The sequence below is a fragment of the Oryctolagus cuniculus genome, chromosome 4 (assembly GCF_051225735.1).
Source record: "Oryctolagus cuniculus isolate XC-2025 breed Fujian yellow rabbit chromosome 4, ASM5122573v1, whole genome shotgun sequence".
Lineage (NCBI taxonomy): Eukaryota > Metazoa > Chordata > Mammalia > Lagomorpha > Leporidae > Oryctolagus > Oryctolagus cuniculus.
Window position 1 is genome coordinate 45,990,835 of NC_142870.1, and position 15,279 is coordinate 46,006,113.

Sequence of the window (15,279 nt, forward strand, 5' to 3'; positions counted from 1 at the left end):
AAGCCAGGAACCAGGAGCTTCTTCCAGGTATCCCATGTGGGTGGCAGGGACCCAGGCACTTGGAACACCTTTCACTGCTCTTCCAGGCGCATTAGCAGGAGGCTGGATCAGAAGTAGAGCAACTAGGACTCAAACTGGCATTTATATGGGAAGCTGGTGTTGCAGGCAGTGGTTTAACATAATATAAAACACAAGGCTCTCCCTGGCTTACTACTATTTTCAGTAATTTCATTTGATTATAACCACTATAAAAGCCCTCACTCCATAGATCATAGTACCAATGCAGAAATTATGTCAACTACTGAGTGTGTCTATTCCAAGTATGCATTATGGAAATGCAGAAATGACCACAGGATGGGTTTGAGGCCCACTGTATGGTGGACCGGAACTAAAACTACCTTGAGCACTTGACTTCTGCAAGCTCTAACTCAGCTGCAACAATAACCTATCACTTCATTTAGTCTGATCCAACATTGTTTCTTCCACCATTATCCTACACCCTTAGGATACTTTTTTTAAAGATTTTTTTTTTTTTTTAATTTGAAAGGCAGAGTTACAGAGAAAGGAGAGAGATATCTTTGATCTGCTAGTTACTCCCCAAATGTCCACAACAGGTGGGGCTATGCCAGGCTGAAGCAAGGAATCCAGGGCTTTTCTCAGGTCTCTCATGTGGGTAAAGGGGCCCAAGCACTTGGGCCATCTTCCACCGCTTTCATAAGCCATTGGCAGGGAGGTGGATCAGAAATGGAGCACATGAATCTTGAACTAGCACCAATATAGGATGCTGGTATCACAGGTGGCCTCTTAACCTGTTATGTCAGAATGCTGGAACCTTTAGAATGCATTCTTAAGTATGCTTTCAGGCTTCTTACTTATATGACTTAGAAAACTTAACTAATTATTCAGAGTGGAGTGTTCCAAATCATGGGTCACACTTATGGTCTCATCTGTAGGAGCATGCTAGGCCTTGAGTCTAGTTGGAGGTCTAGAAAAAAAGAATGGTGAGGGTCCATCTTGAGAAGAATCAGAAGCTGAGAAATTCTGGATTCAGAGAGCCAGGTGAATGGAGGGTTAAAATGAGGAAGTAAAGGACTAATGAGGGATTAAAACAATGATTATACATTGAACTATATGTAATAATTTCCTCATTCTCTTGTGACAAAGTATTATACCTGACAAACTAGGTGTCTTCACAGAAATGCACTCTCAGTTGTGTGACAAAGAAGTCTAGGACCAAGGTTTCAGTTGATGCTTTTGAGGGCTGTGAGGTAGAATCTGTTCCATGTCTCCTAGCTTCAGGTGGTTTGCAGGAGATCTTTGATGTTCCTTGTCTTCTGCTGCATCACTCTGATCTCTGTTTTCATCTTTACATGAGGTTCTTGCTCTCTCTCTCTCTCTCTCTCTCTGTGTGTGTGTGTGTGTGTGTCTGTTTCCAATTCTTCTCTTTTTATGAGGACTCCAATCATATAGTACCAGGGGTCGGCCTCTTATCTAATTGTATATGCAACAGCTCTGTTTCCAAATAAGGTCACATTCTGAGATACTAGGGTTAAGATTTCAACATATAAATTTAGGGGGCACACATTTCAACTCATACCAATACCTTGGCTGATCTTTCTCTCAGAATATAATTGGGGATAATTACATACATCCTTGTTACCCCTCTTCCTGGGATGCTGAACAAATTGAAAGTCTTTAGATAAAATGTTTTCAGAAATTTATTTTTGACTTTCTTCAAAGATTGTGTTTGCTCTATCTGTTACCACCCCCACCAGGCACACAGGGATTCCATTTAGTTATTTAGTTCTTAAATATGAGTACGTATCCAAGAATCAGTAGATCTTTAAATGGTGTCTCCAACCTGAAAGAGACAGGCTGAAACAAGCAGAGATGGGGGCCCAGAGGAAACAGGGGCAACACAGAAGAAAGCTTTTTAAATTTGCAGTTAGGAATCACAGAGATGAAAGAAAATTCCACAATCATAAAGCTAAAATGGGATGCTATGAGCAGTAAAACTTCAGAAAATAACAAAGATCTCTTAGAAATCAAAAGTTGCATAAAATTAATGAGGATATCTGATGTGATGATATAAATATAATACATGTTCCCCTTAGTTTTCTGAAGCCCTCCCTTCTCAGTCCTCTTTCCTCTTACTCTAATCTGAACTTGTTTTTTTTAGGTCCAATATAGGGATGTTTCTTTGCTTTATTGCTTTTTTGGCAGTAAATATTTATATCATAAATATAATATGAAAATATACAATTACATTACATACTAAGGAAGAAGACTGAGAAAAGCACTACATTTCATAACTCAACATTAGATACTGAAAGGCCAAATAGTGCACTGTGATTTGTATTTATAGAACAATTCCTTCAAAATTATCATGAAAATTCTTCTTTTAAGATTGATTGATTGGGGCTGGTGCTGTGGTATAGTAGGTTACGGCTCTGGCCTGAAGCACTGACACCCCATATGGGTGCCAGTTCGAGACCCGGCTGCTCCACTTCTGATCCAGCTCTCTGCTATGGCCTGGGAAAGCAGTAGAAGATGGTCCAAGTCCTTGGTCCCCTGCACCGACATGGAAGACCTGGAGGAAGCTCCTGGCTCCTGGACTGGGATCAGCACAGCTCCAGCTGTTGCAGCCAATTGGGGAGTGAACCATGGGATGGAACCCCACCCCCCAACTGTGTAACTGACTTTCAAATAAAAATAAATAAACCTTTAAAAAAAAAGATTGATTGATTGATTTGGAAAGCAGAATAATGGGTTGTGGGAGGAGGAGGGAGAGAGAGAGGTTGAGAGAGAGAGATTTCTTCCATCTGCTGGTTCACTCCTAAATGGCCTCAACAGCCAGGTCTGGGCCAGGCCAAAGCCAAGAGTCAAGAACACCATTTTAGTCTCCTACATGGGTGACCGGGACCCAAGTACTTAGATCATCTTCTACTGCCTTCCTAGGTGCATTAGCAGGAAGCTGGATTGGAAGCAGAGCAGCTGAGTCTTGAACCAATGTGGGATGTTAGTGTTGTATGTGGCTGCTTAAACCACTACAACAGGCCGGCGCCGCGGCTCACTAGGCTAATCCTCCGCCTAGCGGCGCCGGCACACCGGGTTCTAGTCCCGGTCGGGGCGCCGGATTCTGTCCCGGTTGCCCCTCTTCCAGGCCAGCCCTCTGCTGTGGCCAGGGAGTGCAGTGGAGGATGGCCCAGGTGCTTGGGCCCTGCACCCCATGGGAGACCAGGAAAAGCACCTAGCTCCTGGTTCCTGCCATCGGATCAGCGCGGTGCGCCGGCCGCAGCGCGCCGGCCGCGGCGGCCATTGGAGGGTGAACCAACGGCAAAGGAAGACCTTTCTCTCTGTCTCTCTCTCTCACTGTCCACTCTGCCTGTCAAAAAAAAAAAAAAAAAAAAAAAAACCACTACAACATAATAGTGGTACCAATGAAAATTATTTTCAACCTACTTAACCAAACTTTCAATTAATCAGGATGGAATGATAAAGGAACTTTTAATCTTGTAAGATATCAAGAAATAAACTCCTTGCATTCTTTCTTAGGAAACTTTTAGAGAATGTGCTTAAACCAAGCAATGGATTAAGGCATAAGATATACAGGCATAAGATATATATAAGATATACTAAGAGCAGCAGAGTAAAGAGACATTCTAGGACCTAAAGAGAAAATAAGTTCAGATTTGAGCAGGAGAAAATAAGGCTAAAAGGGAATTTGCCAAGAAAATAATTGTAAATGGAATTGATAGCTTGATATATATATATTATTTGGAAAAATTTTTATGTATGTACAATATACCTTGGAAACAAAAACGAACACAAAGCAAATAAACACTATTAAGAAAAACTGAATTATATTCTTAGAAGTGTATCTATGAACTATTTTGAAACTTAAAAAATAAAAGACTGGGGCTGGAGCTGTGGCATAGTAGGTTAAACCTCTGCCTGTGGTGTTGGCATGCCATATTATCGGCGCAGGGTTTGTGTCCCTGCTGCTCCTCTTCCAATCCTACTCTCTGCTATGGCCTAGGAAAGTAGTGGGAGATGGCCCAAGTATCCGGGCCCCTGCACCCATATGGGAGACCTGGAAGAGGTTCCTGCTTTCTGGCTTTGGATCTGCCCAGTTCTAGCCGTTGTGGCCATTTAGGGAGTGAACCAGCAGATGGAAGACCGTTCTCTGTTTCGCCCTCTCTGTCTAACTCTGCCTGTCTAATAAATCAATAAAATCTCAAAAAAATCAGCGTATCAAAAAAAAAAAAAAAAGGAAAATCGTATGAGAAGGACAATAATCATAGTACAGTATTTGGTTCCCATGTTGAGCAATCATTTAAAGGGCCATAAGCATTAAAGCAGGATGGGCATTCTGGTGCAGTGGGTTAAGCCACCATATGGGATGCCTGCATCTCTGCTTCAGACCCAGCTTCCTGCTAATGCCTCCTGCTAAGGCAGTGGGCGATGTCTCAAGTATCTGGGTCCCTGCCAGCCCTGTGGGAGATATGGATACAGTTTGGGCTTTTGGCGTTGGCCTGTGCCAGCCTTGGCTGTTGAAGGCATTTGGGTAGTGAATCAACAGATGGAATATTGCTCTTTCTCTCATTCCTTCCCCCTCTCCATCTCTCTCTGTTGCTCTTTCAAATAAATAATTAAATATTTTAAAAAATCTATTTACTGGGCCAGTGTTGTCATAGTGGGTAAAGCCGCCAACCTGTGATGCCAGCATCCCATATTGCCAATGGTTCATGTCCTGGCTGCTTCACTTCCAATCCAGCTCCTTACTAATGTGCCTGGGAAAGCAGAAGAGGATGTCCCAAGAGCTTGGGCCCCTATACCCACTTGGGAGACCTGGAGGAAGCTCCTGGCTCCTGACTTTTACCTGGCCCAGCCCTGGCCATCGTGGCCATTTCAAGAGTAAACCAGTGTTTTGAAGATCTGTCTCTCCCTTTCTCTCTGTAACTCTGCCTTTCAAATAAATAAATAAATCTTAAAAAAAAAAAATCTAACCATACAATTTTTACAAATTGAAATGCTGTGTGCTGACTTTACATAAAAATGCTATAGAGATGGAAAGTATAGGATGATAATGGAAAAGAACAAAATCTTCATTTAAAGCATGATAAATCAAAAATGGCAGTATAAGCGTATTCTGAAATATGAAAATAACTACCAGAAGAAACAGCTAAAAGGATTTAAAATAGGTGATTCTGGTGAGGAGAATTGGAAGACAGGGAAAGGTGAAAGGGTGAGGCGGGACTTACTTATTATAAATCATTTAATATGATTTGATTTTTAACAACTATGTACATAGGTTGTTTTGACAAAATTAACAAATAAGAATACTGAAGCCAATGATACCAAAATTAGTATAATTTTAAACTTATCTATGTTACTTCATTTTTAAATATAGCATGATGATTGATATGCTATATAGCCTTAAGAAAACAAGTTGATCAAACATTTACAGCATTTGTTTCACTTACTACTAGTTAACAGATAAAAAGTCGATGCTACAGATACATTAAAATTCACCTAATGGGGGCCACACTGTGGCATAGTAGGCTAAGCCTCTGCCTGTGGCACCAGCATTCCTTAAGGACACCAGTTTGTGTCCCAGCTGTACCACTTTCGATCCAGCTCTCTGCTATGGCCCAAAAAAGCAGAGGAAGATGATGCAACTGCTTGAGTCCCTGCTCCCACATGGAATACCCAGAAGAAACTCCTGGCTCTTGGCTTCAGATAGGTCCAACTCCAGCCGTTGCAGCCACTGAGTGAACCAGCAGATGGAAGACTTCTCTATCTCTCCTCCTTCTGTCTATAACTCTGCCGTTCAAATAAATAAATCTTTTAAAAAAATTCACCTAATGACTTTAAGGTTAATTGCCTTACAACAGTGGCAGAAAATTGTTATTGTTAAGCTTACTTCTATAGAAATGCAGCATCTAGAGTTAAAGACATGTATGGCTCAGTGAAGGTACTAGATGCAAATTCCAGTAGAATCAGGAGATTGCATTATAAAAAAAAATGTTTGATTTTATAGGAATGTGGATTTAAAAATGCAGACTACTGACTACAAGAATTCCAGACACGAATTTTGATACTTACAACTTTTGTGATCTCACAGTGAAATTGATATTTTGATAGTCAAAACTGCAGCATTAAGAATCTAGAAGAGGAAGAGATGAAGGGGCATTAGAGGAGAAAGAAGGAAATCAGATAGGAAGGATAGATTGGAGCAGATGGCTGCTAGTACAGGGCAAGACTGCACCTTGATGTTGCTACTGCATTGAGTAGCAAAGACCCTACTACTGTGTCAGGAAGCAAGGAGATGCTAGGCCATCCATAAGTAGGGAATGAACATTCAAAAGATATAAGCTCTGAAACAGCAACCTTTGAGAAAAGGGTTAGCTGACAAATGATTATCAGACATGGGGTGCCAATCCTAATCTGACAACTGGATTTCTGGTATAAAAACTGAACTGGTATAAAGAAATTATATTATGAACAATTACTTGATACCATGACATTCATCTTAGTGAATGATTTTTAATATGTCAAATAGAAGTGAGCAGTGGGGCAACCTTTGTGGCCCAAAGTAGTTTAACTTACCACTTGGCACACCCCCATCCCACTCCAGACAGCATGAGATCAGGCCCCATCTGCATTTCTGACCCACCTTCCTGCCAACTTGCCTGAAAGATAGCAGATGATGGCCCAAGTACTTGGGTTCCTCCTACCCACATGAGACCCAGATCATGTTCCTGTCTCCTGGCTTTGGCCTGGCCCAGTCTGGGTTATTGCATGTACTGGAGGAGTGAACCAATTAAAAGATTTTTCTTTGCCTTTTAAATAAAATAAGTAAATAAATAAATAAGCCAATCAACTAACCTTAAAAACAAAATATAGGCTGGTGCTATGGAGCAGCAGTTAAGTCCCTACTTGCTACATGACCTGCCTTCCTGCATACTGTTATTAGCATGCTGGATTTGAGTTCTGACTACTTGGTTTTGGATCTAGCTCCCTGCTGATGTGCCTGGGAAGCAGTGGGTAATGGCTTCAGTACTTGAATTCCTGCTACCCTCATGGGAGTCCAGAGGGAGTTCCCCAGCTATTGGGACCATTTGAGGAGTGAACTAGCAATTGGAAGATCTCTCTGCTTTCAAAAAAATCAACCTTAAAAGTAATTCATTTTCTTCACAACCTCCTGCCCCCACTCAAAAATATAACAGAAATATTTTTCCTAAAAAGTATGTAAATTAAAAAAATCTAAAGTTTAATTTCTGTCCGTGCATTTTTTTGGGGGGGTCTCAAGTGACAAATGAGAATATAGATCTTTCAATAACGGACTACCAGATGCAAGTCACACCCTTTTCTTTCATAAATGTTTCTTAGTAGAAAACAAAATGTTCTCAATTAAAAAGCACTGATTGAATTTAAATATTACCTCTACAATTTTTAGGAAGGATCACATGTAGCTATGATGTGAATCTGACTAAACAGAATGCTTTTATAGTAAACATAAGGACTGAACTACAAAAGGGGGACATAACTAGTAAGAAAATAAAACTCAGTAAAATCCTGTTGCTTTTTTGGAATTATAAAATGTATTGGACATTGATGTACAAAATAATAAAATGTGCTTTCAAACACTTCTCAAACTTTTTTTTTTGAAATTTATTTCTAAAAGTCACAGACAACTTTAAAAGCAACACATTTATACTAAGGATACATGCATGAGCAAAAAAAGAAGCACGGGAATACAAAAGTGAACATAGTAAACTTTTAATTAATACAGTATTCTGGATACAAGTAGAATACCACTAGATAAGAACTGTATTTACTTCTGAGATCTATGGTGATATGGGTTGAGATAAACCAAGGTTCAGGATAGCCACTTCACTATTCACATTTATTCAGTGCTGATCAGAAGCTGAAGAATTTACTTTAGACTAAGATTTGCAATGAAATTATTGAACTAATCTCTCTTGTAAATGAATCAAATTAACATGTTTTAAGGTGACTCTGTTCTCATTTAAAGGCAGTTGGGCCAAGTCAAACCATGGAGAGCCCTTACGAAGACTAAGCACCAAATGAGGAATTGTTTGTGGCTTTTGTTTTGGACCACCTTAAATTTTATTTTGCTTATATGTTTTTCATTAACATTCACATACAAATTCTTTCAGACAAAATAAACTTTCAGCTTGGAGACCTTGCCAACTGTATATACAATAGTTTTTAAGCAATTAATACTTCACAATAATCCCAAGCTGATACTTAATTAGTTATGCAGAACTGTTTCTTCATAGTTTTCTGGTCCCAGAAATTTCAGTAGGGCCAAATGCATTAACTGGAAATAGCATTTGTTTTATTAAAAACAAAACATGAAAGAAATCTTAATCAAAGATGATAATGGATAAAATAACTATATAGGCTCTCATACACAATCTTTCTAAATTTTCACCCTGTACAAAATGATTACAATGTCCTTCAAGCTTGCTATATGCCCAAAAAATAAAAAAAGAAACCAACAAGAAATTTAACATTTCAACAAGCTAGGAACTATTTACTGTAAGCATATATGAACTTCTGGAAGACATACTATCAAACTTGGAGAAAACACTATTAACAGGTAAGCATGTATTGAAGAAGGCAGTTTATAAATCAAACATTACAAAGCTTATGTTTATGCGTACAACTTATAAAATAGAAAAAAAGTTGCTATTTTTCCAATAGTATAGCATCACACTAACACTATATAGTTAAGACTGAAAGCTTCTGTACACACGTTCACTATACCTCCAAAGCAGCATATGCCTCAGACATTCTCATTTATTATTTAACATATGCCAATCAGTTTCATGGACTTGTATCAGTTTGAGCAGGCCAAAACAATCATTCTGCCTTTATTTAACAACGAGACAATGCTAACCAGTTTGAGGGAACAAGTCTCATAATCAGTAAAGAAACATTAATATTAACCCCCACAAGATGTTAGACACTTCTAAGGACATGATATAATCCTAAGAGTAAAATGGACTATGCCCCAAGATACAGTGAATGTGGGGATATTTAGGAGCCTGGAAAAACGCATTAAGATATACAAGACCTAAAGGACTACATCTGTATAAACTATTAGAACTCAAATGCAAATTATGGATGTTTCTCTAGTGCACCATCATCCAGTTTACTGTTCAGGACTACTAAAAGCTGTTCCGCCACTACACATTTGTGGTTAGCATATACCAAAATAGTAAGAGCAGTCTGAATCCTGAAATTTGAAAGAATTAGAATGATTGTATAGCTAACCTTATTTTTGTATTCTGAAAATGCTATAAAATTCAATTATTTCCCTAGCTGCTTAGATCATCTACCACCTTAGACAATTCAATTAAACATGGTTGCCTGCAAATTCCTTTCTAGAGGAAGTAAAAGCGAAACACATTTGGTTATACTTTGCTTCTGGTCTCCCTATGCATGTGCTTTACTAATGAGAGCACTACTGTAGGCATTTACTGTGCTACTTTAACATAACCAAACATGAAAAAAATTGGTATAGTTTAAATTTTGTCAAATGATTTTTTGTGGCAGGCTTACTTTTTTAAATGAAAATAAATCAAAATCTAAAATCAGATGGCCACTCTGACAACCTGAGTTAGAAACTTAAGTCTGTAAAAAGAAACTTGAAAAGTTGTTTCTGAAAAATACAAAATCTAACCTTTTTCTTATTCACTTTGGCTTTTTTTTTTTAATGAAGATTTGCTGTAAAATGACCTCAGATAACTCCAAGTCACATATGGCATCATTTCTCAGTGCTCTGTAATAGAAATATATTTTATAAACATTTTGAACTTGAATGTTTTCAAAGAATTTAAGACTTTTAATTAAAGCTCTAGTTCAAGTTTTTAGCCGTTACATTTTTAAAAAATATAATTTAGATTTCTGATGAATATTTAGCTGGGCTAAGCTACTCTGATAATCTTACAGTTTGAGGTTCAGACAGAGATCATTTCCTGAACATGGTTGACCTTTAACAGAACTGACTTATGTCCTTACCCAAATAGCTATGCAAGGATACTGCCAGATTGCCACTACAAAATCTTACCAGAATTTCTAGGTAATTCTTTACCAGCCATGCTTAAAAACCTTGCACCACCAGAGGCAAAACAGATAAAAGTGGAAGTAAACTTGTCTAATCTACATACCTAAATAAACTCTTAGAAAATCTTAATGGAAAACTTAATGTTTAGAAAGTAATTTCCATATGATTGGACTGATCATCCAGAAAGTAGTAATTCTCTGTAAAAAGGAAACTTGACCATAAATTATCTACCTCATTAAATTAAAATGCCAAAGTCTTTAACACTAACATATAAAGAAAAGTCTGCAAATTCAAGATGATGCTCAAAATGAAAACTATGGTTCAAAAATGTGTTCATAGTGAGAGACTAAAATCTTGTCACTGCAAAATTCCCCATGGCTTTTGGCACGGACATTAAAACAAAGATTTTAGTCTTTTGGTCACTTGAAGCTGCTACTAAATACATTAAGCATTTAAAAAGGCAGTGGGGGAACTGAAGGCTACTTAAGGTAACCACTTCATGTACAAATAAAATATAGCTGAAATAAAATTATTTCTGCTAGGGAGCTGAAAATAAAGAAGTTTCCCATCACCCCTTCCTGTTTGAAGAGGATCCTTTAATCAGAAATAATTCCTTTACGTTACTCTGTGTGGTGTTGCCTGGCAGCAGCTTCAATTTCCTACACTAGTCTTCAATCCAAGTAATTAAGTAATCTCACAAGGAATAATCATATATGGCAATAGGGTAAAAAAGCAGGGCAGCTCTTCCATGCACAAACATTTCAGGAGAAAAACCATCAATTTTAAAGATAACCATCAGGTTTCAGGAATCCTAGCACACTCTAAACCTAAGTTTTGCTTTATACCATCGGTGACTAAAATTAAGAAGTTTTGCAGTGAGATTTTTTTTGCCTGCAACTATATACACATTGCAAAACTATTCTGCATCACATGATTTTAAATGAAATAAATATAAAAATGAACCACACAATCAACACATAACTTTAATACTCCACATTATTTATCTTGATCACAATGGTGGAACCTCCTTGTCAACAATCTTGGGAGTTGAGGAGCTGATTTTCATTTTCATATCCATCAGGCAGATACGCTCTCCTCAGTTGGTCTGACTTAGGTATGGAGCCTCCATTCTTCACATGGCGAGACAGGAAAGCACGGACCGCTGGGTGATCAGCCTTCTCGAGTGGGATGTTGGCTTCCAGGCACATTTTCACAAAGTCCTGGATAACACTGACTTTCTCTGTTTGCGCAGTACTGTTGCACTGAAGAGATGCAGTTAGGGGCCTCTGCTTCTTTCTCACATTTTGCTCTTCAAATTCTGCCTTCCTCTTGGTATGAGTCTTTGACTTGAGGTGGTCACTAATGGCAGACTTGCGAACATGATTCAGAACCACATTGCAAGAAGTGCAGAAGAGCTTTCCTCCATCTTCATGCAGCTCCCCTCCAAACTCGGTGACTCGATCCAGGGGAGTCACATACAAAGCAGTCTTAGAACGGTTCCGAGCAGGTGGTGCTGTTACTACAAATCTTTCCATTTTTACTTTGAATTCGGTTCTTTCAAAAGAGAAACAAAGATAAGAAAGACAAGTTCATTCTGGAAATGATTACACAAATAAAAGGCAGAGTATAAACACTCAAAGATTAAAGAATCCATGAATCCCAACTTAGCTAAAATATGTAAAGGAAAGCAAAACTAGAGCAAGTTACTATTAACAATGGGTCCATTCCTTGATTTCTCTTCAATTAAATTCAGTAAATTGCGACTATGGCAAAAAACCTGCAACTATCTCACACATCTTTTAAGAAAAACCTAATCACAGGCCCATATTTTAGAGTACCAAACATGTTAAGTCTCATACAATGTAGATAATGTATTCCAGTTTAAGAGAGGTTCTTTATGGGGTAACTGAAAAATTTCAATTCTGGGGCAACTGAGTTTAGGACTCAATTGGTAACAAAGTTACTTCTAATAGGCAGGTCATTAAACTGGGATAATTCTATATTAAGATGAATATAATTTCCAAAATTGTTCTGAGGAGGAAAAAACTAAAAACTAAGAAACAACATAGATCAAATGCATTTGACATTAAAAATTAAAGCCAAAATACAGAGCCCATGTTATTTTTTAATGCATGCATACCTCTCCTAAGTTTTCTAAAAGGCAGTAATACAGGAAAGCACTTTAATATTTTTTCTTTTCCATTAAAGACTAATACTTATATTTATTTCACTTATTAACTAGTACATTAGACCAAATCAAAACCTCAACATAGTGACTTGTAATATGATAGCTTTCAATCAATACTTGTTAATGGAAAAAGTAAGTATTTTCATTCTTTGTACAAATATTTACTTACTTAGAAACACCTTAATAATTTATGAGTATATCCTAATAATAAACTTTTATGGTCACTGGACTTTCTGTCAAAATTTTAACATTACAGACACTGGAAACTTGAGACAATTACCACACTGCGTTCAGTGACAAATGATTAGTCTTTTTTTTTTTTTAAAGATTTTTATTTCTTTATTTGAAAGTCAGAGTTACACAGAGAGAGGAAAAGTAGAGAGAGAGAGAAAGAGAGAGAGAGAGAGAGACACAGAGAGAGAGAGAGAGACAGAGAGAGTGTCTTCCAGCCACTGGTTTACTCTCCAATTGGCCGCAATGGCTGGAGCTGCGCTGATCCAAAGCCAGGAGCTTCCCCCAGGTCTCCCATGGGAGTGCAGGGGACCAAGGACTTGGGCCATCTTCCACTGTTTTCCCAGGCCACAGCAGAGAGCTGGATCGGAAGTGGAGCAGCCGGAACTAGAACTGGCGTCCAAATGGGATGCGGGCGCTTCAGGCTAGGGCGTTAACCTGCTGCACCACAGCACCAGCCCCTGTAAGTCTTTAATTGTTCCTTGGGGCCATGCCTTTGGTCTAAATTCTGTAAATACCAACAACTTAAGATATTAAAACATATTTGTTAGGGGTCATCTGCAATGCCAGCAACTCCTATGGGTTCTGGTTCATGTACTGGCTGCTTCTCCACTTCTCATCCAGCTATCTGCTAATGGCTTGGGAAAAGCAGGAAAGATGGCCTAAGGGCATGCATGGGGCCCTGCTACACCGTGGGAGACCTGGAAAAAGCTCCTGGCTTTGGCCTGGTTCAGCCCTGAGCATTGTGGCCACCTGGGGAGTGAACCAGCAGATGAAGATCCTGATGTTTCTCTGCCTCTCCCTCTCTGTGCTGTTTCAAAAAAAAAAAAAAAAAAAAAAAATCTTTAAAAATGTATTTGTTAGAATTCAAGATGAAATTACGTTCTGTGTAAATGTTAGAAAAAACTCATTACTAGGTAAGCTGTGAAGAACTGTTTTGTATCAGAAACAATAGAGTATTCCATTAATTCACAGTAGAGAATAGCTGGGTAATATAAAATTTAACTCAAAAGAACCTTAAATTTTCAAATGTGTTAACACCCATGGACCCTTCTTAGATACTTAACATTTCACAAATATTCTGGAAACTACTTGATAAAGCTGAAGTTTTAGTAGACTTAGTTCCATTTTTTCCCTGTCACAATTTTTTTTTCAATTTTATGGCTTTCATTTGCCAAATATTGTTGGGCAATAGGTTTGCAATGGCAGTGTGATTCTTGCTAATACTTAGGGAATTATTACACATTTGCACTTTAAGTTAATGGGTAAGTATTATATACTCCAGCAAATCAGTCTCAATTATGATGAATAGTTCTAAGGTAATTACTAAAAACATTAAACACACACACTCAATAGTGCCTAAACCTTACTCTACCTAAAATATTTGATTTCAAATTTTAACACAATAAACAAGTCCCATAATTCTTTGCAGCTTAAAACACTCAGTGACTTGTGCTAATGTGAAAGGTCCAGGCTCTCCAATGTCTTGTAACTTTCAAAAACTCTATTTGTGGTACTGCAGAGGCAAATATCCACCCAGTAGAGGATGCTCGACTTTACGAACCCGAACAAGAGACGTGTTTTCTATAGAAAATATTTTATAAACAACCCAGGAAGTTAACAAGTAGCTAGCCGACAAAAGCAGCAAATAATTCACCAGACCAAACAGAACTCGTCAAAAGTTTTCAAGTTTAAATGTTTACCGGATTAGTTTCCAGTTTTTTTCGTCTTGATACTCAGCAGGGAATGGTCTCCAGCACAAAGCCAGAGACGCATCAAATCCTGGCACTTTCCCGTTTGATCAAACGCGGAGACGCCTTCAGGTCAGTTTTTCAACAAGTGGTGGTGGGGAAATAGTTTCTGGGCTTGTACCCTGTTTTCCCTGAGGTGCCAGGAAGTCATGCCTTTACTGCAGAACAGGAAAAGCAAATGGAAGGAAAAAATGGAGGAGGAGGGAAAGAAGGGTGGATGAAAAGACCAACAAGTACGTCAACACCAGTCACCACGCAGGTGTGTCTCCAAAAAGTGCTCTCTTCAGGTAACTCCGCACCATAAACCCGGTCCCAACGTTCACCCGCACGCCTGCTTCCCGACCCTCAGCCCGGCTCTGCACCTCCTCCCGCTGCCCAGGCCCCGGGGTTCGGCGCGAGGGACGAGGGCGAGGCCCGGCGCGGGACGCTCTGGCGTCTAGACTCCCTCCTCCCGCGCCGAGCGCCGCACGCCGGCGCCCCACCGCCCCGACCCCGCCAGCAGGGCAGGGCCGAGTCCCAGCTGCCAGCCGTGGGCCCGGGAACTCGACGGCGAGTTGGCGGCGGTCTCAGGGGAGGAGGCGGCAGGCGCCTGACGGAGGCGGCCGCTGTCAGGCTTCCCGTCTCCTCCCTCTTCCTCCCGCCGACAACGGCGCCCCGGCCCCGCCCCCGGCTCCCACTTCGGGACGGAAGGCCCCGGGCCCACAGCCCGCACCAACGGCCGGGCCCACCCTCGGCCTCCCTAGCGCCTCGGTACCGTAGGATTGGGGCCGCTGTTAGGGGAAGTGGACGAGATCCGGCCGGAAAGGAGAAAGGAAAAGAGGGCAAGGGGCTGGAGGAGGAGGAAGACCCGTCGTCGCTGCTGCTGCTGCTGCCGCTGCTGCCGCTGCCGCCGCCGCCGCCGCCGCCGTTGCCCGATCGAGCCCCGCGGCGGCCGCCGTGTCCCCCGCCGCGCCCCGTCGTCCTGCACCGCCTATGGCAGAGCCCGTAGGCGGTCCCCAACAACCGCC

At 40.2% G+C, this 15,279-nt stretch overlaps 1 protein-coding gene across 1 annotated transcript; it reads right to left on the reverse strand.

Annotated features, from left to right (window-relative positions):
• Nucleotides 1–7,769: 7,769 nt before the first annotated feature.
• CGGBP1 (CGG triplet repeat binding protein 1) lies at nucleotides 7,770–15,256 on the reverse strand. Its single transcript, XM_002716758.6, has 3 exons — nucleotides 15,027–15,256; nucleotides 14,225–14,430; nucleotides 7,770–11,656 (listed from the first exon to the last, which is right to left on the reverse strand). The coding sequence occupies exon 3, from the start codon at nucleotides 11,635–11,637 to the stop codon at nucleotides 11,134–11,136; it is 504 nt and encodes a 167-aa protein (XP_002716804.1). The 5' UTR covers nucleotides 11,638–11,656; nucleotides 14,225–14,430; nucleotides 15,027–15,256; the 3' UTR covers nucleotides 7,770–11,133.
• Between the last annotated feature and the right edge of the window lie 23 nt (nucleotides 15,257–15,279).